Raw genomic sequence first — 21,751 nt, forward strand, 5'->3', positions numbered from 1 at the left:
GGTAATTTCCCCCATTTTCCAAATTTACCCAACCTCCCTTTCCCTCTCTGCTGAAGGGAATAATGAATAAGCTTCTTATTCCTCAAAATTCTCCTACTCCCTTGACTCAAAGCTTTCTGGAGGACAATTTGATAAGTCAACATTGCCAAACAGATTCGCTCCTGGCCTCCAATATTCATAACACCATTTCTTCAGCCCTGTTCTGGTCTCAAAGTCTTGATTTTTTCCTGCGGTCCCTAGAATGTAAGGAACAGCAATCAGCACTAATAAGTAGTGGCATCATTACAGAGCAAGGGATTGACTCAGGAACTTGAGTTTGGGCTATTTAACTTCATTCCTTTTCTGTTACCCTAGTTAACTGAGAATGTACATATGTATTTAAAAAAAAAAAAAACCTACTATATGATTACTCTTTGACTATGAATGACAAATCTAGAGGGGAAAAAAATCAGAAAAGTTGATTGCTTGCTGGAATAACAAATTCCAAACAATAAGGGATTGCATAAATAAGTTGGCATAGAGATGGAAAACACTGTAGTCATTAAAAAGAATTTTGCAAAGAGTTATTTATTGAAATAGAAAAATCTTTACAATGTGAAGAAACAGGCTACAAAATAGTACACATAATATATAATTTTTATGAAGAAAATATACTTAATATGCATGAAAAATTGCCTTTAGGACATACATAAAAATACTTTTATCTGTGAACTGTGGAAGATGCTTTATTTTCTTTGCACTTTTTGGTGTTTTCCCAACATTCTGAATCAAGCTTGTATCAATTTTGTAAAGAGGAAAAAAACGCACAAGAGATGCTGATTTAAGGAGAGAAGGGAAAAGGAAAGCAGCCAGAACCCTAGGGAAAACCTACATGTTTGAAAGAGAAGAGGAGCCAACATCTTAGACTTGTTCTTTTTCAAAACCAATTTTGTTCCTTGCCAGCTTCTTGCTCTTAGATCTATTTTAGCTTCTTAGATACCTATCAATATTATACTAATTAACTTAGCCTTATGTATCTAGGTTAAAGTAAGTGAAAACGACATAAAACTGTTTTGTAAAATAAAACATACCCCGAATTAGTATTTCTTATAGTTTTAGTGGCCCCATGAACAAAACCTGGCTATACGCAAAAAGACTTTTTGATATCTGTATTGGAAATGTAATCCTCAAATCCCTATAATGATAGTATTTAAATGAGGGGCCTCTGGGGTTCAAGTAGGGTTACATGAGATCATGAGGGTGGGGTTCCAATGACAGGATTATCAATAAATGGGATGGATTCAAACTACAAAGCTTCTTCTTAGCAAAAGAAAACAATCATGTGAAGAGAGAGCCTACAGACTGGGAGAAAATCTTTACATATATATCTCAGATAAAGCATTAATCTCCAGGATATATGAAGAACTCAAAAAACTTAACACCAAAAATAATAATAATAACCCAATCAATAAATGGGCTAATAAACTGAACAGATACTTCACAGAAGAATACAATCAATCAACAAAAATATGAAAAAATGTTCAACATCTCTAGCAATTAGAGAAATGCAAATCAAAACTACTCTTTAAGATTTCATCTTACTGCAGTCATAATGGCAATTATCAAGAATCCAAGCAACAATAATGTTGGTGAGGGGGAAAAGGTACACTCATACATTGCTGGTGGGAATGCAAATTGATGCAAACATTATGGAAAGCAGTATGGAGATTCCTCAGAAAACTTGGAATGGAACCACCATTTGACTCAGCTATCCCACACCTCATTTTATACCCAAAGGACTTAAAATCAACATATAACAGTGACATGACCACATCAATGTTTATAGTAGCTCAATTCAAAACAGCTAAACTATGGAACCAATCTAGGTGCCCTTCAACAGATTAATGGATAAAGAAATTGTGATATGTATATATATACACTCATATATATGGAATATTGCTCAACTTTACAAAAGAATGAAATTATGGAACTGGAGAATACCATGCTAAGCAAAATAAGCCAATCCCCAAAAACCCAAGGCTGAATGTTTTCTGATATGTGGATACCAATTCACCATGGGGGGGTGGGGAATTGAGATACTGGCATGCGCCACTGTGCCCATCCTGAGCTCACATTCTTATTCTCCTTGCCATATCATGCAGCAAGAAGGCCCTCCTCACCAGCTAGGCATGGTAGCACACACCTGTAATCCCAGCAACTCAGGAGGATGAGGCAGGAGATGTGGGCAACAAGCTATTGAATTTCCTACTGTTAAACTATTAAAAAAAAAAAAAAAATCTACCTCTGTTCTTTATAAATTACCCAGTTTCAAGTAACTCTGTTACAGAAGCAGAAAATAGGATTAAGACATACAGCATAGATAAGAAATCTACCTGGGTAAAGAGGTACTTCTGGAAATTCTATCAGTCCTTTCAGGTTGAAGTAGTACCTTTTATAAATTACTGCTACTGGGTATTAAATGTTCCTGTAAGACTGAAAGAATCAACTCCATTCATCCTAGACAGTTTGGGAGCAGCCTATTTAATGACTGAGCTAATCCATCTCACAATTCTCAAAAAAGCAGGGTTATCAAAAAAATATCTGATAGAAAGGCCTTAACATAGAATTCAGATTCAGTTGCGCTAATGAAACAGTACAGTGCTCATGAAAGGGGAAAAAAAAATGAAAAACTTATATGGAATTTAAATGCACTACCAGGCCCAGTGGTGCATGTCTGTAACACCCAAACACATAAGGCTGAGGCAGGAGGATTGCAAGACCAAGGCCAGCCTCAACAACTCAGTGAGACTCTGACTCAAAATTTTTTAAAAGGGCTGGGGATGAAGTACAGTTGTAAAGTACCCCTGGGGGATGACGGGGGAGCACTCCAGTAATGTATACACACACACACTCACACACACGCATTCATGGGGACTTATATGTTTATTATATCATTACCTATATCAAGCATCAGAGAATTAGACAAATTGGAAGTGATCTTGTCATGTAAACTTAGGAAACTCTGGTGAAAGTCTAAAGGTATGTTTTGTTGTTGTTTTTGTTTTCTGGGGGTACCAGGGATTGAATTCAGGGGCACTCGACCACTGGGCCACATCCCTAGCCCTATTTTGTATTTAATTTACAGATATGGTCTCACTGAGTTGCTTAGCAAGCAACTCACAGTTGGTGAGGCTGGCTTTGAACTCACAATCCTCCTGTCTCGGCCATACAATGTATTTTGAAGGAACTTTTTTTCTAGATTTTATCAACAACTCATCTGGAGTACAGCTTATATGAATAGACACTTTGAGAAGGATATGCTAAGTTACCAACTTTAACAACAATGGAGAATCAGAAATTTCTTATTTAACTGAACATATGTGACTAAAGAGATGAGGCTTTTAAAATCTGGGCTTTTATGCTCCTGAAGGAAACTTCAAAGAATTATGTGCAATCTAAAATAACCAGGGAGGACTAGAACATGGGCTTAACTCTGAGCAAAAACATTGTCACTGTGAAAAGTGGATCACAAGAGATCACAAACTCCCAAAGCTAGGGATTTTTGTGTCTAGTTCACTGCCTTTTAAAAAAGGGCTGAGGATGAAGCACAGTTGTGAAGTGCCCCTTTACAAAATAAAATACAAATAGGGAGTTTTGTGTCTAGTTCATCCCCACTTAGAATAGTGCTTTCCACCTTGCAGACATTTAGTATTTAATGAATGAATCAAAGAAGTGCTCCTGGTGCATGGTAGAAGTCAACTGAAATTCACTTCATATAACAATATTTAATAATCTCACGCCAACTGGAGAAGCTATTACTGAATGGCTAATATGTTACAAAGCTAATTATACCATACTGTACACTTTTTAAGGGAAATTATGGTTTTAACTTTAAAGAAGCTGGACCTAGTAATTTTGAAATTGATATTATCTGCTACTAAGGAAAGAGTGGAGTAGTATTATGGGCACACGGCATTCCATGCATTTTCTTCTTCTTAAAGCCCTCTGCACACAGAAAGAGAACATACAGGTGCTGCTTCCTTCAGACCCTGGCACATCACTTGAGGCTCCTATGCTAGCATCTGCCTAGCAGTGCTCACAGATGGAAGCCATTAGTCACCTGTTTAGTGTTCCCACCTTGTCCATCCACCTTCAAATGTAACTGCAGTGAGCTGAAGGAGTCAGCATCTAGTCTTCCACAGCTAGTGCATCACTCCTCAAGCAAAAAAGGGAAAAGTTTACACTTCAGAGGATGGAAGTATCCATGCTGCTTCAAGGTTTCACAGACTTCTTAATGATCATTAGTTCCAACAATACCAAGACAAAGACAGCTAAAAGCTGCAGAATCACAGGTGGGCTGTCACATAGGAGACTACAGGCTTGAGCACTATAAATGATATTTGTTCACACCAGATTAATTGCTTAGAAGGATCAAAATGCAGTTGACAGCTACATATTGATTTTCTTAAAAATAAAGCACAAAAAAATGTGAATAAATTATACTTTTATTTTTCACAAGCAAAAAAAGATAAATGGCAACTTGCCTTTGTAAAAGACATTAAAGAATATCAGAGTAATAAGCTACCCATCTCATAGAGACAGTAGCCTCAGAAAGCCTATTATACAGCTTTTAAAGAAAGTCTTATTAAATAAATCTAAGAATAATATACTTTTAACTAAATGAACAAATCAAAAATGACCACACACACATACCACACATACCACACAAACAAAATCATATAGAACCCACAAAGTGGTAATGTTTAGAAGGAAAAAGGAAAAACTGGAAGTTCTTTATTAAATTCAAGGAGGCTCAAATCCTAAAACAGAAAAAAAAAAGAAATATATTAAAACACAATATTTTAAAGAGTATATTATAGTTTGTTTCTTTCTCTTTCGTGGTCTCCAGTCTCAGATATACATTTTAATGCTTAATTTACTCAAGATATTTTTTTCTTACTCTTGAAGCAATTTTATATACCATAAAGAGATCACAAGACTGACAATGTAGGTATCTGCCTTCTTAATGGGCTCTTCAAGTTTTATATTTCAAATCTGATTCTCGAATCCTAATTAAATGTTTATATAATAGGCTTCTGAAAATGGAATTAGATTTTAAATTGCATTTGCTTAATTTTTACACATTATAGTTTATAAACACCATCTTCATACTTTTGAAAGAGACACAATTTATGGTATGAATAAGGCACATGAAAATACATAACCCTTCCCATAAAGTATGAAGATGCCCAATACAAAATGATATGGTTGGTGGGGAGTAGGTAGAGTGGGAGGTAAAAAACCACCATGTTACAGCATATTACAGAAGGCCTAGAGTCTAGATTCTGTTCTTCACTAGCTATGTCTCAACTTCCTTAGGTTTTCTTTCTGATAAGAAAAAGCAGATGCATCTCTCAGAATTGGAAAACCTTTTCTGGGCAGTTGAGTAAATGTCTCAAATTTTGCAAAGCCCATCACTATTCAATCAGATGGCAATAAAAAAACATTCCATAATCTCACTACAAGAAAAAAATCTACCTAACATTCAAAATTATACTTCATATCTGATTTATACATTATGACATAAAAAACAAATGTCTGTTTCCTTCCTGGCCTCCAGAGCATTCTCTGAGATAAGAGACCACTGAGAACTATAGTGCTATGATGATGGATAAGACTCTAACCTGCTTTTCTTTTGGTTTACCTGTCTCTCTAAAAGCACCTATTAGAGAGTCAACTATTACATAACAAATTCCCTGTACCCTATATATTATATAAAACTTCTTCATTATAGAGAATGATTCTACCAGGAAATTTTTCCTGACATTCTACCAAAATCTTGCTGAAAAAAATCTTGCATTGTTGGAAAACTATTTATTAGAATAAACTGATGCAAGGCAACTGAAAAAAAACTTTGTAGTAGCAGAGTCCTAAAGAACAAAAAAAGAGTTGAATCCCTAGGACTCACAGTATCTCTCACTTATAAAGGTCTAATAGCTACTTAAACCTTAAGTTAATTAATAATTCTCATGGGCCAGTTCAAACATTGAGTTAGAATAAGTGCTTTCAGGTAGTTGAGGGTTTGGATTATATCAACTTTCAAGTTTAGGGAAGAAAAAGAAAAAAAAATAGGTTAAAGATCATATTGAGGGCTGGGGTTGTGGCTCAGTGGTAGAGTGTTTGCCTAGTACATGTGAGGTACTGAGTTTTCAGCACCGCATATAAATAAATGAAAAAAATAAAGGTTCAGCAACATCTAAAAAAATTTTTTTAAAAAAGATCATATTGACCCTCAGATGGACAGCAGAAAACATCTGCCACATTGAACTAGCCACAGCACATATTTTCATCATAACATCATATAATGAGTATTTCCTTGGTTTAATTTTATTTCCTTATGAATTTTTCCCTTTTTTTTTATATTTATTTTTCAGTTTTCGGCGGACACAACATCTTTCTTTGTATGTGGTGCTGAGGATCGAACCCGGGCCGCACGCATGCCAGGCGAGCACGCTACCGCTTGAGCCACATCCCCAGCCTGAATTTTTCCCTTTTGCCACATTCACTACAAAGAATTTGAACTAGAAAATGTAAGAGCAATGAACATATATAAAAATACTTTTCAAAGGATCAGAGACATTCAGACATATGTAGTTTTCTAAGAAGCAAAATTAGAGGTTTACAACACTAGATCATCTCTTGAAATTTCCTATGGGTCTATAATTCTCACAAATTTATATTAATAATATACTATAATGAAGATTAGATATGCATATCACTTACTGTTTCTCTTTAAATATTTATGGATATAACTGTGTTTTTCTAAATGTTTCATTAGTAATACTAAGTCTTGTAAGTCTGGTTCCATAATAATCTATAATGTAACTACTTCCATCTGAAGGTCCAACAATCTAGAAGAGATAAATTTTCAAAAATTAGCTCATTTTGAAAAATACATTTCATAATGCTTTGAATTTACTCAGTAATTAATAAAATTGTTTCAATTGCCATAAAATTTCAACTCTAAGCAAAATAAAAAAGTTAACTGAGTGGCTCATGTAACTCACAGATTCAAAAGAAGAGCTACAAAGTCTTCAAGAACCAAGGCGTTAAGGACTGAATTCTGTGTCCCACAAAGCCCCTGGGTTTGGCCTCCCTGCCTGTTTCCTTTGCTCCGCTTGTCTTCATTCTGCAGGCAGGCATTCTCAACTGATAGTTACAAGCTAGAGATTCACATACTCCCACATTAGCAGCTCCTCAAAAAAAGTAAAATATTCTTCCCCAGTGTTTATATACCAAATCCAGAGAAAGACTTTCATTTATCTGCCTGTTTTTTATTATCTATTACTAGACAAATTACTATATCCAAGGAAATAGAATTAATAAGATTATTGTTAATCAGATTCCCTGTAGGAGATGATGCAATGTGATTCAAAGTCCTGCCAGAACCACCTGGAATGGAAAAGGAAGAGAGAGAAAAAAAAACAACACATGTTCACTACAATCATCTTGTCCATTTAACCATATTTGTGATAATTCAATTAACATAATGTCTGTAAATTATCCGTTAAGGTAGCAATCTTCAAAGCGAGCCTTAAGGGTAGATAAGGAGCTACCATGGTGTATATAGACCCAGTGAGTTCTACTGGTATCCATTTTGAGATACTTGATTACGAACAGATCTGCCTGACATTATGCTATAGTGGAATATTTAGCTAGTTTTCTTTCCCACTTCTCCTCTCTCTATGATCCTCTTTCCAGCTTGGTCAGAGTAAAGCATCCTGCCATCAGAGCTCACCTGAGTCTCACGATAGCACACTGCTCTGATGTGCAAAACCTCTAAAGGGCCAAATCAAGGGGTAATTCAAAATACCAGACTTAGGAAAATTTCCTCTAATTAGAGATCCAAACATATGTTCTGCTACATTTTGTTCCAAAATTGCATTCCCAATAACATTTAGCTCTTTCTTCTTAAAAATAATCTGTTGAATTTGTAACACGTTAATGCTGTTTTCAACCATAACAATTATAATAACTCAATCCAGATAGCTCAGAAAAACTTTTAATTTAATTTTAATAAATAAGATGATTAACAGAAAGTTTTTAAGCATAAAAATACATAAGTTAAATTTTGTGCAAGAAGGAAAATAGAAATCAAATTCAAAGAGAAAAAAAGCAATGTGAAATTATAATGATTTGTGAAGGGTTCATTCATGTCTTTTTTAAGAGGATGATATTTTAAATCCTATGGCATTTATAGTCTGTTGGATACATTTAAAAATTGATGTAACAGTTTTATTTAAATATGTCAATATTTGAAATGACATTCTTTGCAACTATTTAAATTTATGATAAACTTAAATGTCAATTTAAAAATACGTAGAGGGCACAGACTTAAAAAAATTTCTTCTAGGGGTTATTCAACTAGAGTTTAAAGAAAACAACTATAAAGCACTCCCCAGCAGGGCACGGAGGCTGAGGCAGGAGGATCCTGAGTTCAAAGCCAGCCTCAGCAACTTAGCAAGACCCTGTCTCAAAATAAAACATAAAAAGGGCTGGGAATGTGGCTCAGTGGTTAAGCACTCCTGGTTTCAACCCACGGTAACAAAAAAAAAAAAAAAAGAAGAAGAAGTGTATGTATTGGGGGAGGACTTTTTTGTCTCTGAAAGTGACAACATAAGGAAATGATGCTAACCAAAAAATATGATGATAGCAAAGAAGATAGGAAAGAGGGAGGGAAGAAGATGAAATAGAAGGGGGAAAACTGAATGGAATCCATACTATATCATTTTGCTCTGAATTAAGAAATCTCAGAATTGTCTAACCTCCAGATTGTTGTATGATACAATAAACTCTAATGTTACTTGTACAGTCAACAATCCTAATAATGCACTTGTCTTCAATGTCTCCTACAGATAACTGCCAGATACCCAAAGCACAACACTAGTGGTATTTATGCTAAAACAGTTTAAAAAACTGCTCAACCAAATTAAGTCAGTGTGTAAAGCATTGGTCCAAAAGAAAAATTTTGACAAAGCTTACAGCTAACTAGCTTTAGGATCAAATAATTTAATCCTCTCTGGTTCTCAGTTTTTCTTATCCATATACAGGAAAACTTGAAGAACAGATCAAGCTGATCTGTACAGCACTTTTTAAGTTCTAATGTCTTCCAAGACTACAACATTTAAGTACAAACATCTCAGTTTAGGCATCTAAAAGCTATCATTAATATGCTTTTCTATGAACCAGCCCATTTAAGAAGAAATCACCAGGCGCAGTGGTGTTCACCAGTAATCCCAGAGACTGAGGCAGCAAAAGATAGCAAGTTCAAGGCCAGCCTCAGCAATTTGGCAAGATCCTGTCTCAAAATAAATAAATAAATAAATAAATAAATAAGGTCTGGGGATGTAGCTAAGTGGTAGAACACCCCTGGGTTCAATCCCCAGCACTAAAAGGGGGAAAAATATGATTCTTCTCCCCTTACTTAATTATAAAGAAAACTATCTGCTGTAAAGGTTCCAACTATTCAAATCCATATTCCCTTACCAAAATTTAAAAAAATACTTAATAAATGTTTCAATTATAAAACCTCTTATTATGAAGTTGGTATTACATTGCTAATTATAAAACTACAAATCTTTAAAAATATTCCATACTGGGAAATTTTTTACTTAGTAAATATAACCTATTAGTACATTGATAAGAGAATATGAAAACTAAAATTATTAATTTAGATTTTAATTATACCCCCAGCCCCAGTTTCCTGTGGCTGGGGGTATAATTCGGTAGTACAGTGCTTAGCATAATCAAGGTCCTGAGTTCAATCTCCATCACCAAACAACCCAGCCTGAAGCCAAAGTTCCATAGTATGCAGTATTTCCAATCAATATTCCTCTCTTCCAGCAGAGACAGACTTTTGAAATCTATAGGGTGAATAAATACCACCTCCATGCTTCATTGCAGTTAATGAGCCAAGAAGTTGCTATAGAGGTTTTCGTCTTAATAAAAGGGGGAAAGAAGAGGGCCACTACACTATGAGGGGCAATTTTCCAAAATATGTATCAATGTCTCTCCATAAGAAGCCCTATTACCACAAGTAAGCAACTGCACGTCCCTCTGCACGTTTCCTTAAAAATTACCACAATGTTGTGAACTAACACAGTGGACATGAACAGTTCTGGAGGTCAGAAGATCTAAATCAACATAACTGTTATGTCCTACAGAGACTCTAGGGAAGAATCTTTTAGGATTCTAAGCTTCCACTGATAACTGGCATTCTTTGGAATACCTTTGTTTGTAGCCAATTATCAGTTTAATCACATTTGAAATTGGACTTAGGGTCTACCAAAGTAATCCAAGATTATCTCTTTATCTCAAGATCCTTAACTTTTTCTTTCTCTTTCTTTCTTTCTTTGGAAGTTGGGGGTGATACTGGAGCTTTCCCCAGGGCCTTGCACATGCTAGGCAAGCAATCTACGACTAAGTCTGTGATCCTTAAATTAATCACATCAGCAAATACCTTTTTTTCCTAAATAAAAGAACATTTGCAGGTTCCAAGGTTTGATATGAACATGTTTTAGCTTATCACATCCTCCTTCTATGAGATGTTGTGGTAGTTTAGAGAGATTAAGTAAAACTACCTCTTTTGTGTTATTTCTGATTTTCAACAAGAAATTTTACTGGCATAGTAAATGTTAAAAAAAAAAAACCCTCATTGTTTATATAAAAGGATAGGCTTTTCTATAGGTGCAAAGTCTATAGCAAGAAAAGTAAATTTAAAAAAATTTAAAGAACATATTAAAATCGAGACTATTATGAAGTGGTCACCAAATTTCCTATTTTTCTGTTCTTTATCCTTTTTTTTTTTTTGTGTGTGTGTATACGTGGTGCTAGAGATTAAACCCAGGGCCTTGTGCATGCAAGGCAAGCACTCTACCAACTGAGCTATATCCCCAGCCCTATTCTTTATCCTTGATGCCCAATGTCATTCTCAATAACTTCCTCCGAACTACTCATAGGCAGCTACACAAACAATGGGAATTTCATTAATTTGGCATTTGACTTGGATATACTCTTATGCTTAAAAATGTGATGTCCTTTGAAAAGTACACTTAACTTATCTGAATAGTTTAAAACTATGCTCTGATTTTAAGACATTTCCATGTAACTGTCAGGTACATCTAGGTAAGTACTGCTATGATTATTCTAATGTTACAGAGAATGTGTCCATTCTCCTATTGGTGAACCCATCCAGATTGATTCCAACTTCTTGCTACTACAAAGAATGCTACAATAAACATCATTATACATGTCCAAATGTGAACAGGAAGAAACTTTTTTGGATAAATACTAAGAAGTATCTCTTGATTTACTTATTAATTATGTGGTTATCCTTTGCTATGAATTGCCTAATTATTTATTATGTTCATTTAACTATGAGGCTCCCTATCATTTTATTGATTTGCAGAAATTACTTGAATATTATGGACAAGAAAATGGACAGCAATTCTTCTTGCTAGTATGTTTTTACTTAATCTGTGAACTTAACTTGGTCTAAGGACTGGAGATAAAGCTCAATGGTACAGTGCACAAAAGGCCCTGGGTTCAATCCCCAGTCCCACAGGAAAAAGAAAAAAAAAAAAAAAAACTTAACCTGGCCTATTGCCTTTAAAAACAGAATTGCTTAATTCAAATTTGATTTTGAGTAGTCAAATTAATTGATTCCTGCCCCCCCTTCATGTTTTATGTTTTGGGGATCTTGTTTCAGACTCAACCCATTCAAGACCATAAACTCTCTTCACTTAGTTTAATATAAAATTTAACTACAAAGCTCAGTGTCTATACCAAACCCAAATCTGCTGGCATTTTGATCTTAGGCTTCCTGGGCTCTAGATTTCTAAGCAATGAATTTCTGTTGCTTATAAATTTACCTATCTAAAGGTATTTTGTCATAGCAGTCCAATGCTCTAAGACGGTCCTAAAGGAAAGCATTCACTTTTTTTTAAAAGTACCATTTTTAGCTTTTCATATTGCTAGTACTTGGCACAAAACCCACACTTTTTCACAGATAGATTGTATTCATTTAAATCAGCAAAAAAAAAAAAAAAAATTTCAGGGCATATATGTTTAGCATACTACTAAAGAAATTTTCCTCAAGAAATTAATGTGTGAAAAGTCAAACCTGGTGTTTAAAAGCTCAGAAGAGTAATAATACAAAGCAGTATATAAGCCAGTGCTAAATGAGTGGCATATAGTAAGTGCCAAAACAATAAGATACATTTTTCAAATCTGATAAATTTATTTACAAAATTCATAAATGTCTCGGAAAGTATGTGAATTACTACTCCTTATCCAGTTGAGCCCTTTAAAAAAATACAATGAGTAACATTAATAGGAATAAAAATGAAAATAATTTCTTCCACGATACACAAAATTTTTAAAAACTGAAATAAACAAAAAAACAACATACTTTCTTCTAACTACTTTCTACATCCCAACACATATTTTCATTTTCCCCCTTATGCATATTTATCTTCCTGATTTGTGGTTATCTTCCCTCTACTTAACAAAACTTTGATAGAGTAGACATCAGTGATCATATAATTTAAAATGTTAGACTATGTGAGTGAAAAAGGAGGTTTAAGCATAAATAAAATATTCCATTTTTTATAATAAAAAAGCTTATACCATCTAATCTATTCTTTATGGTGCATATATATATATATATATATATATATATATATATATATGCATCACTTAATAATGACATGTTCCCAGAAAAGCATAAGCAGGCCATTGTATCATTTTGCAAACTTCAGAGTGTAGTTACACAAATCTAGGTATATACCAGTCACCTGACCTAGCCTATTGATGCAGTAAACATAAGATGAGGCAGATGCTAAAATAATACAGCATGCTATTTCACAGTAAACTTTTTTAAATAAGTGGACGTATACTCTAAAATAATGATAATACTATAATAAACACTTAAATGACGAGTAATGAAGTCATTTATTATCACACATTATATATTGCATATAACTGTGCTATATTTTTATATAACTGCCACTAAAAACAGGTTCGTTTCCATGAGCATCAGCAAACATGTCAATAATACATCACACTACAATGTCAGGGACAATTATGATGTCACTAGGTGATAGGAATTTTTCAGCTCTACTACAATCTTATGGGACCTCCATGATATATGTGGTTTATTTCAGTTGGCCAAAATGTCTTTATACAGGACATAATTATATGCAAAAATCCATAGATACAACAGAATGACTGTTTTTAAATCTACAAACCTACCTTAAGAATAACTACATATAATTTATATATAATTACTTACAGCTGAAAAATTGTACACTCTAGGTATCACTGATTTACATTTTTGTTGACTGCATTCTATTTACTATTTCATCTTGTTCATGATTTATATTGTTTCCTTATAATACAAATATAAAAATATAAAAACTTCCAAATTTTATTAACAGATAAAGGCTATGTGAGCTAGACATGCTGGTACAGGCCTACAATCCTAGAGACTCAGGAGGCTGAGGCAGAAGGATTGAAAGTTTGAGGCCAGCCTCAGCAACCTAGCAAGATGCTATTTCAAATGAAAACTAAAAAAGGCTGGGGATGTGACCCAGCCATTAAGCACTCCTGGGTTTAATCCTTGGTACCAAGAAGAAGAAGAAAAAAAAAGTATTTTCAGTGAACATAGCGACATATAAACCTTCTTTACTGTAGCAATATTTTATTTTCTTATTTTATTGGTACTAGGGATTGAACTCAGGGGCACTTTACCACTGAGTCATATCCCTAGCCCTTTTTATTTTTTTTTATTCAAGACAGGGTCTCATTAAGTTGCTGAAGGCCTTAATAAGTTGCTGAGGCTGGCCTCAAACTTGGAATCCTCCTGCTTCAGCCTCCCAAGTCACTGGGATTACATGTGTGTAACACTGCAACCAGCTGTGCATTATACTTTATGTTGTTTTGGTTCTAACATGAAATAACTGTATTCCTATATTTTTGTAATAAAGATTGTGAAACAATGTTTTTATAGGTCCAAATCCACGTATATATTTCTGAGATCATAGTCCAATAGAAAAACACTCCTATTCACTGGGAAATAATATTTAATGGCAAAAGAAAAAGAAGTTAAAAAAAAAACAGGCATGGAGAAAGAAGAATAAACGAAAGGTCTATTAAGAAATTTAAAAATATAATCAGGACATAAATATTATAGTTGATGATATTTAAAGTAAAAATTATTTGATTTGCTGAAAAAAACTCTAATAAAACTGATGTAGTCATCATTGCTTTGAGTATATTAAATGACAGATAAATAGGCTACACATCTTACTTGGTTATGTTTGAAAATTGATTTTATTACCCCAATCTGAAACAGTTTAAAGTGGCCAAATGTATTAAAACATTTTATTCAGAGAAATTAACTGCAGAAATTCAAACACTAATTCTATTTCAATAATTTCTTAGCTCAGCATGGTGGCCCATGCATGTAATCCCAGTGACTCAGGAGGCTGAAGCAGGAGGATCTCAAGTTCAAGGCCAGCCTCAGCACGTGAGACCCTGCCTCAAAATGAAAAATAAAGGGCTAGGGATGTAGTGGTAGAGCACCAGTGGGTTCAATCCTCAGCAAACCCTTCCACCATCTGCCAAAAAAGGAAGCTCAATGTTGTAGAGTCCTAGACCCAGAAGTTCTTTAAAAAAATAGCCTACCTATTGTGAAAAGTTCAGGTATATATATGTAAATCAGAAAACAGTAGCTGATCAAATCAGCTGTAGAATTTGATATAACTAAAGCTGCAAAGCAAAGATAATATCACCAAAGAAAGAACCTAGCCTGGTTGGGATACAATTCACTTTGAATTCTGGATATCTTAACTTGAAGAATCCCAATAATTTATTTTTGCTTTATTAACAAATAAACATTAGTACCATCAGTTGGTAGAGTGCTTGCCTCGCATGCACAATGCCCTGGGTTCAGTCCCCAGAACCACCAAAAAAAAAAAAAAAAAAAGAATACCAATAATCATTCAATTCCTCGGATCCTCATTTAAAACGAGAAACCCATTTCTAAGCATATGTGTACAAGTACTTTAGCCTCTTCATGCCTGCTTGCCTGTCCCACAGTTAAAGAAGGCAGGATATTTGGTTAGGCATATGTTTATGAGCAAAGGCAGGAAAATTCCAACTTTAAAACCAAATATTTTCCTTGTTTAATTCTGGTATCTTATTGGTCCATATGCTGCCTCCTCCTCACAGTATGGTACCAAAATCTCTTAGATCTTGACTTTCTTTTAGCATGTAATGGTAACATCAAGCAGACAGAATTGAAGAATAGAAATACTGGAAGAGAAAGCAGAGCAAAACAGATGATGAACTAAATGTATACTGATACCCCTGCTAAAGACATTAGGTATTCCATAAATGCTTGTTGAAGATAAATTCATCTTTTTCCCTTAATTTAAGAATTCTTGAGTTAATTATAACTCCTTTTTTGTGTATGTGTACGAAGGACTGGACCCAGGACTTTGTATGCTGAGCTATATCCCATGAAGCTGACAGATCCAGTCATCTTGTCAATTAACATAACAGGACATTGATGAGACTCTGATATATATATATATATATATATATATATATATACACACACACACACACATACACACACACAAACATTATGAAAGCAGAAATAAAATTGTCTTTTGCACTAGACAAGTGTTCTATACTAATATTCTGCTCATTGTGTGTTATAAAAGCTGCAACTAACTGGCCTATGCCTCGCCCTACCCCCCCAAAAGGATTGTATGAGTGCTCCATAAAATGTCTAGGAGGGGGACCTGGGGTTGTGGCTCAGCAGTAGAGCGCTCACCTAGTATGAGTGAGGCCCTGGGTTCGATCCCCAGCACCACATAAAAATAAATAAATATATTGTGCTCAACTACAACTAAAAAATAAATAAATAAATATTTTTAAAATGTCTAGGAGCGGGGCTAGCTTCAAGAAGACCAAGTCCATGCAAACAAATGATATATTTCAAACTCTACTGATATTCATCTCTGTTTCTCTGTATTGGCCTCACTTTCTCCTGCTTCAATTAGGGAGGGAAGCAGGCAGTTTGTGAGATGCTATTCTTTAAGCACTTAAAAGATATTTTTTATGCCCAAATGTCCAGAAATGGTGGCACCTGCTTGTAATCCCAGCTACTCTGGAAGTTGAGGCAGGAGAATTGTAAGCTTGAGGCCAGCCTCAACAACTCAGTGAGACCCTATTTCAAAATAAAAAAGAAAAAGGGTTGGAAATGTTGCTCAGAGTATCCCTGGGCTCCATCCCCATTACTGAAAATGAAAATAAAAAGTAAGTTTGAGAAATAACCACAATACCCTCCCTCTAAAAGACTCAATTTGTATTATAAACATTCTGAAAAGTTATTCAATAAAGAAAACTATTTAACAGTTGAACTCACATCTACAAATCACATTTGAATATGGAATCCTTTTTTAAGAATATCTTATATCTTTAGAACCACAGTTTGGAAAACAATAAGTTGAAAAATGATGACAATCCAGTATTTGATGAAAAACTGAAACAAACATTCTATCTGCTTACTTTTAAATTTAAAATATACCAGAAGACCACCAAATTCAATTTTGTATATAAAAAAGCTTACATTCCAGATTAAAATGAACTTACCTGCATCGAAATAAGAATGAAATCAATTAGGCTCCCAATTCCACAAAATCCTACAGTGCAAAATTTTAACAAACCTACAAAAGAAGATAGTCATTTACAATCTAAAAAGTCTTACAAATATTAGTGAACTTTTCCATTTTTCTAATAAGCCCTTGACTATAAGCTCTTTGTAGTATTATAATAAAATCAATATTTTTAAAAAATCACATCTAAAAATATTTAATGGATTCTCATATACAGAAAAGTCACAAAATAATTTATTTTTGCTTTATTAACAAATAAACATTAGTAAGAAAAACTCAATGTAATCTTGCAAAACTTCTCAAGGGAAAATACCTAAGGAAATAAATTTTTAAATCTTTTAGTCCTAAAATCCTCACTGACTTACTTAGACTTAACACATCAGTGATCCAAATTTTGCTATACATTTAGAATAGAAAGTTCAAATATATAGCGATTGGGGACTTATCTCAATGGCAGAGTACTTGCAAAGCATGCACAAGACCATAGGTTCTATCCTCAATACAAAAAAAAAAAAAAAAAAGTGAGGAAAGAAAGTTCAAATATATAAATTGTCATATATCTCTCTCATAAACACACACACACACACAAACACACACAAAAATCAGAAAGCAACACTAATCATTTAAAATTGCACAATTTTATTAGTACCCAATTACCTCTAATTTATCCTATACTTTTTTCCCTAAGCATTTTCTGTTTACTAGTACTAGTCAAAATCAATAGTCCCACACTAAGTACTTTATATATACCATTGGTCCTTGGTCCTAATCCAAGAATTAGGATACTAAAATAGGTGATAAAAGAGCATTGACTAACTGTAGGATATATATGGGGATATAACCCCAAAACATGATGGTTACTAGGAGATAAGTGATCCTTCTTCAGTATTTGAATTTCTTACAAGGCATCACAGTTGAGATTTTAAAATGGCATGAAAAAACAACTCTTTGTGAAAAGGAAGTTGCAAATATCAACTAAAAATAGGTAACAGCTAAAACTAAGTGTAAAAAAAGATCAACCCTCGCATACAACCTGGAAACACACACACACAAAAAAAGATTGAAATGCATAGGTACATGAGTTGATTTTCCCATCTTCTTAGTATAAGACACACTGTAGCATAATGTTATAAGTACTGGCTAACAAGTTACAAATAATTTAACAACTATTAAAAATATTATAGAAGCTGGGCTCAGTGGCGCACACCTGTAATTCCAGCAGCTGGGAAGGCTGAGGCAGGAAAATCACAAGTTCAAAGCCAGCCTCAGCAAAAAGTAAGGCACTAAGCAACTCAGTGAGACCCTGTCTTTAAATACAATACAAAATAGGGCTGGGAATGAGGCTTGGTGTCAAGTGCCCCTGAGTTCAAACCCCCATACCAATAAATAAACAAACAAATAAATAAATAAATATTATAGAAAATTTCACTTTGTTTTCTTCAAAACATTTATTATATACACAACATTTTGAGTTATCTTTTTATTTTGAGATATGGGCTTGCCAGATTGCCAGACTGGCCTCTATATTGCGATCTTCCTGCCTTAGCTTTCCAAGCCAGACTATAGGTATGTGCTGCTGCTATATCAGGCTACAAGTATACTTAGTTTATATCTAACTATGCTTTTAGTTATACATAAATATAGTTTTATTTATAACTTAAGTTATGTATTTTAAAAACACAAATTTGGACATATCCCTTATTACTCCATTCATTTTATTTATTTATTTTAAGGCAGGTTCTCACTAAATTGCCTTGGCTGGCCCTGAATCTGCAATCCTCCTGCCTCAGCCTCCTGAGCTGCTGGGATTAAAGGTGGGTGCAGCACACATATACTGTATCCAGCAGTATATGTTGCTCCATTAATATGTACAGTTGTTATTTTTTAATGTACCAGAGAAGAAATAAATTTTTAAAAAATGTTATTTTGAAACATTCGAAAAGTAATTACTACATTATCTATTTAAGGATTATAAAGTTAATTTTTTATAACATTAAATAAATAAAAATTTAAAATTAAAATAAAAATGGAAATTTAGTAATAAGATTTATTTAGGTATAAAGTAAAAAGATAAGATAGCTGGGGATACAGCTCAGTAGTATAGCATTTGCTTAATGATATAAGGCCCTGGGTTCAATCCCCAGAACTTCCAGAAATTAACTTGATATTCACAAAAAAATCTGTGATAATTTTTTGCTTTAGAAGTTGGGTCTTGCAAATACTATTCTGTCTGCAACAGTTTTGTTTTTCTTTTATTATTATTATTTCTTTTTTTTTTTCTTCTTTTTTTTTAATGTTTACAGTACTAGGGATGACACCCAAGGGCACTTTACCACTGAGCTACATTTCCAGTCTTTCAGGCTTGAAAAAAGGTCTTGTTAAATTGCCAAGACTGGCCTCCAAATCACAATCCTGCTTCAGCTTCCTGAGTAGCTGGGATTAGAGGCTTGAGTCATCATGCCTGGCTCGCTCGCTCTCTCTGTGACTGTTTTAAAAATGCAGATTATTTCACATTGAGGTTGGAGACTATCAAATCACAAGTGTTTTACAATGATTTGATAACTAGGTATTCTTATCCTTTTTGTGTATACATCTATAAAAGAGAGCTTTCAAATCTTAGAATAAAAGTTTAACCCATAAATCATTTTATTTGTCCTAGTTATCAGTGGTTATTACATACCAGTTCAAACTTGTAGTTTCAAAATTAACCCATTAAGTCCCAAGTTTTTAATTCTGTAAATATTTCTGTAAAACTGACACAGGAGGGGCTGAGGTTGTAGCTCAGTGGTAGAGCATTTGCCTTGTGAGGCACTGGGTTCAATCCTCAGCACAAGAAAGAAAGGAAAGAAAGAAAGAAAAAATTGTGTCCATCTACAACTAAAAAATATATACTTTTTTTTTTTTTAAAAACTGAAGCAGGAATAATAGCCAAAGATGTTTAAGATTTGAGTTTTAAAACACACCTTGTTATTTTCATAATAAAAAAATACTTACATTTTAAATTCAATATCTCTATGAAGAGTCTTTTCTTTTATTGCTTCCAAAACACCTATTAAGAATCCATAATCTTTTAATGTTGCAGATGGGCAAAATATGCCAGTTACTGCATATTTTTTAAAAACCACAGATGTTAACATAGAGTTAAAAACACAAATAATACTATTAGAAAAATAAGGCTTCATGGTGAAAAAAGGCTTCCAGCTAAAGCAAATACTGAGGAATAAATCAATTAAAGGAAATAAAGCTCTACATAAAGTCACAGAAAAGAACCAAACTACAGCCCTAAATATTTTTTTTTAATTTTCTTAAATAAATTTTTATATCTTGCAAGAAAGTTCATCTTCCACAAGTTCTTCATTTAATTCTGATACATCACACTTAAAACTAAATTACTTAGGAAATTTCACACTATCATGATTTACAGTATTTATTCTAATAAAATTCTAGTCATTCATTAATGGACATTATTATGAATAATGATATAAAAAACACGGGAATGCAAATATCTTATCAAGTCACTGATTTCATTTCCTTTGAACACAAACCCAGAAATGGGATTGCTGGATCATATGGTGGTCCTATTTTTAATTTTGGAAGGTTTTTTCATATTGTCTTAAATAATGGGTATATCAATTTACATTCCCCAACACTATACAAGGATTCCCTTTTCTCCACATCCTTACTAACATTTGTTATCATTTCTTTTTAATAGATGATCTAAGAAGTGTAAGAATAATGATTAGTGATGCTCAACACCTTATCATATACCTATGGGACATCTGTTTGTCTTCTTTGGCAAGATATCAATTCAAGTCGGTGGCCCATTTTTAAATCAGGTTATTTGTTTTTCTGCTATTGAGTTGTAGAAGTTCTTTATATGGTCCCTTCTCAGACATATGGTTTATAAATATTTCAGAATACATATACAGTGGACTCAACCTTTCAAAAGGAGGAAATCTTTCCATCTGTAATTATGAAGATGAACTTGGAGGACTTTATGCTAAGTGACACAAGATAGCCACATAAAAACAAATATTTGATGAGAATACTTAATGTAGTATCTAAAATAGATGAACTTAGAGAAACAGGGCAGAATGATGGTTGACAAGGTTGTGGAGTGGGAATAGAGAGATGCTGGCCAGGAAGAATCAACTTTCAACTACAAGATGTACTGCCCACGTCCCGCAGGTGATAGAGTCAGGGTCACTCAGCATGAATTGGGCTGGCAACAAAAAGACTACACAAACACAGAAATATCTTTTGTGGGGATCAGGGACAGCTCTGAGATCTCAGTTCCCACGTTGGAGGGCAAGAGGAACAAGGGAGGCAAGAGAGAAAGAAAGTACCCCAAACCCCTGTATTTATTAGAGGAAAGACACTGATAGAATATTCCACCAAATAAGTCAAGGGATTGTGTTACAACAAAAGGGGGTGTAGCCCAGTCCCATGGGTGATGCCCAATCCTAGCGCTGCACTTCCTTGCCAAGCGAAGGTAAGATCTACTTGCTTTGCACTGCATGAAATGCCAGTTCAATATCCCCATTACTCAAGGCTGAGGAGGCGTGCTCAGCTCCAACTCAGGTGCCCCCCCACAAAGATGGATGAACTTCTAAGTATCTATAATACTATATGCTAAATACAGTTAATAAAAATGTAATATATACCTAAAATTTGCTATGGGAGATTAAATTTTTTGATACAAAGAAAGTATATATATTTACGCATTACCATGTGACATTTCTTTATCTATATACATCATGTAAGGGGAAAGATTTTGTATACTCAGTACACAAACTGAAAAAAGAGCAGGGTAGGGTAGGGGGAGGCTGGAGTTGTAGCTCAGTGGTAGAGAACTTGCCTAGCACACTTGAGGCCCTGGGTTCAATCCCCAGCACCACAAAAAAGAACTACATAAGGCATACTTATACAAATATATTGTTGGGGCTGGGAGTATACCTCAGTTGAACATCACTTGTCTAGCATGTACAAGGCCCTGAGTTTGATCCCTAGCACTGCTAAAACAAATC

General features: G+C 34.1%; 1 protein-coding gene across 7 annotated transcripts in view; it reads right to left on the reverse strand.

The window, feature by feature from the left end:
• Window positions 1-538: 538 nt before the first annotated feature.
• Tm2d1 (TM2 domain containing 1) overlaps window positions 539-21,751 on the reverse strand; it is a 38,269-nt gene continuing 17,056 nt past the window's right edge. For 2 of the 7 annotated variants that reach the window (XM_058581523.1, XM_058581524.1), the window contains exons 5-7: window positions 16,702-16,775; window positions 6,763-6,890; window positions 539-4,799 (exon numbers count right to left, since the gene is read on the reverse strand). In XM_058581523.1, coding sequence (XP_058437506.1) covers window positions 6,780-6,890; window positions 16,702-16,775 — 185 coding nt within the window. In that variant the 3' untranslated portion in view covers window positions 539-4,799; window positions 6,763-6,779. Of the gene's footprint in view, window positions 4,800-6,762; window positions 6,891-12,690; window positions 15,355-16,701; window positions 16,776-19,718; window positions 19,774-21,751 lie in introns of those variants that run through there. The other 5 variants (XM_058581528.1, XM_058581526.1, XM_058581527.1 and 2 more) reach the window with 5 other exon arrangements.

This window comes from Marmota monax, unplaced genomic scaffold (assembly GCF_021218885.2).
Source record: "Marmota monax isolate L192 unplaced genomic scaffold, Marmota_monax_Labrador192_F-V1.1 WCK01_AAM20220418_F8-fsc00023, whole genome shotgun sequence".
NCBI lineage: Eukaryota > Metazoa > Chordata > Mammalia > Rodentia > Sciuridae > Marmota > Marmota monax.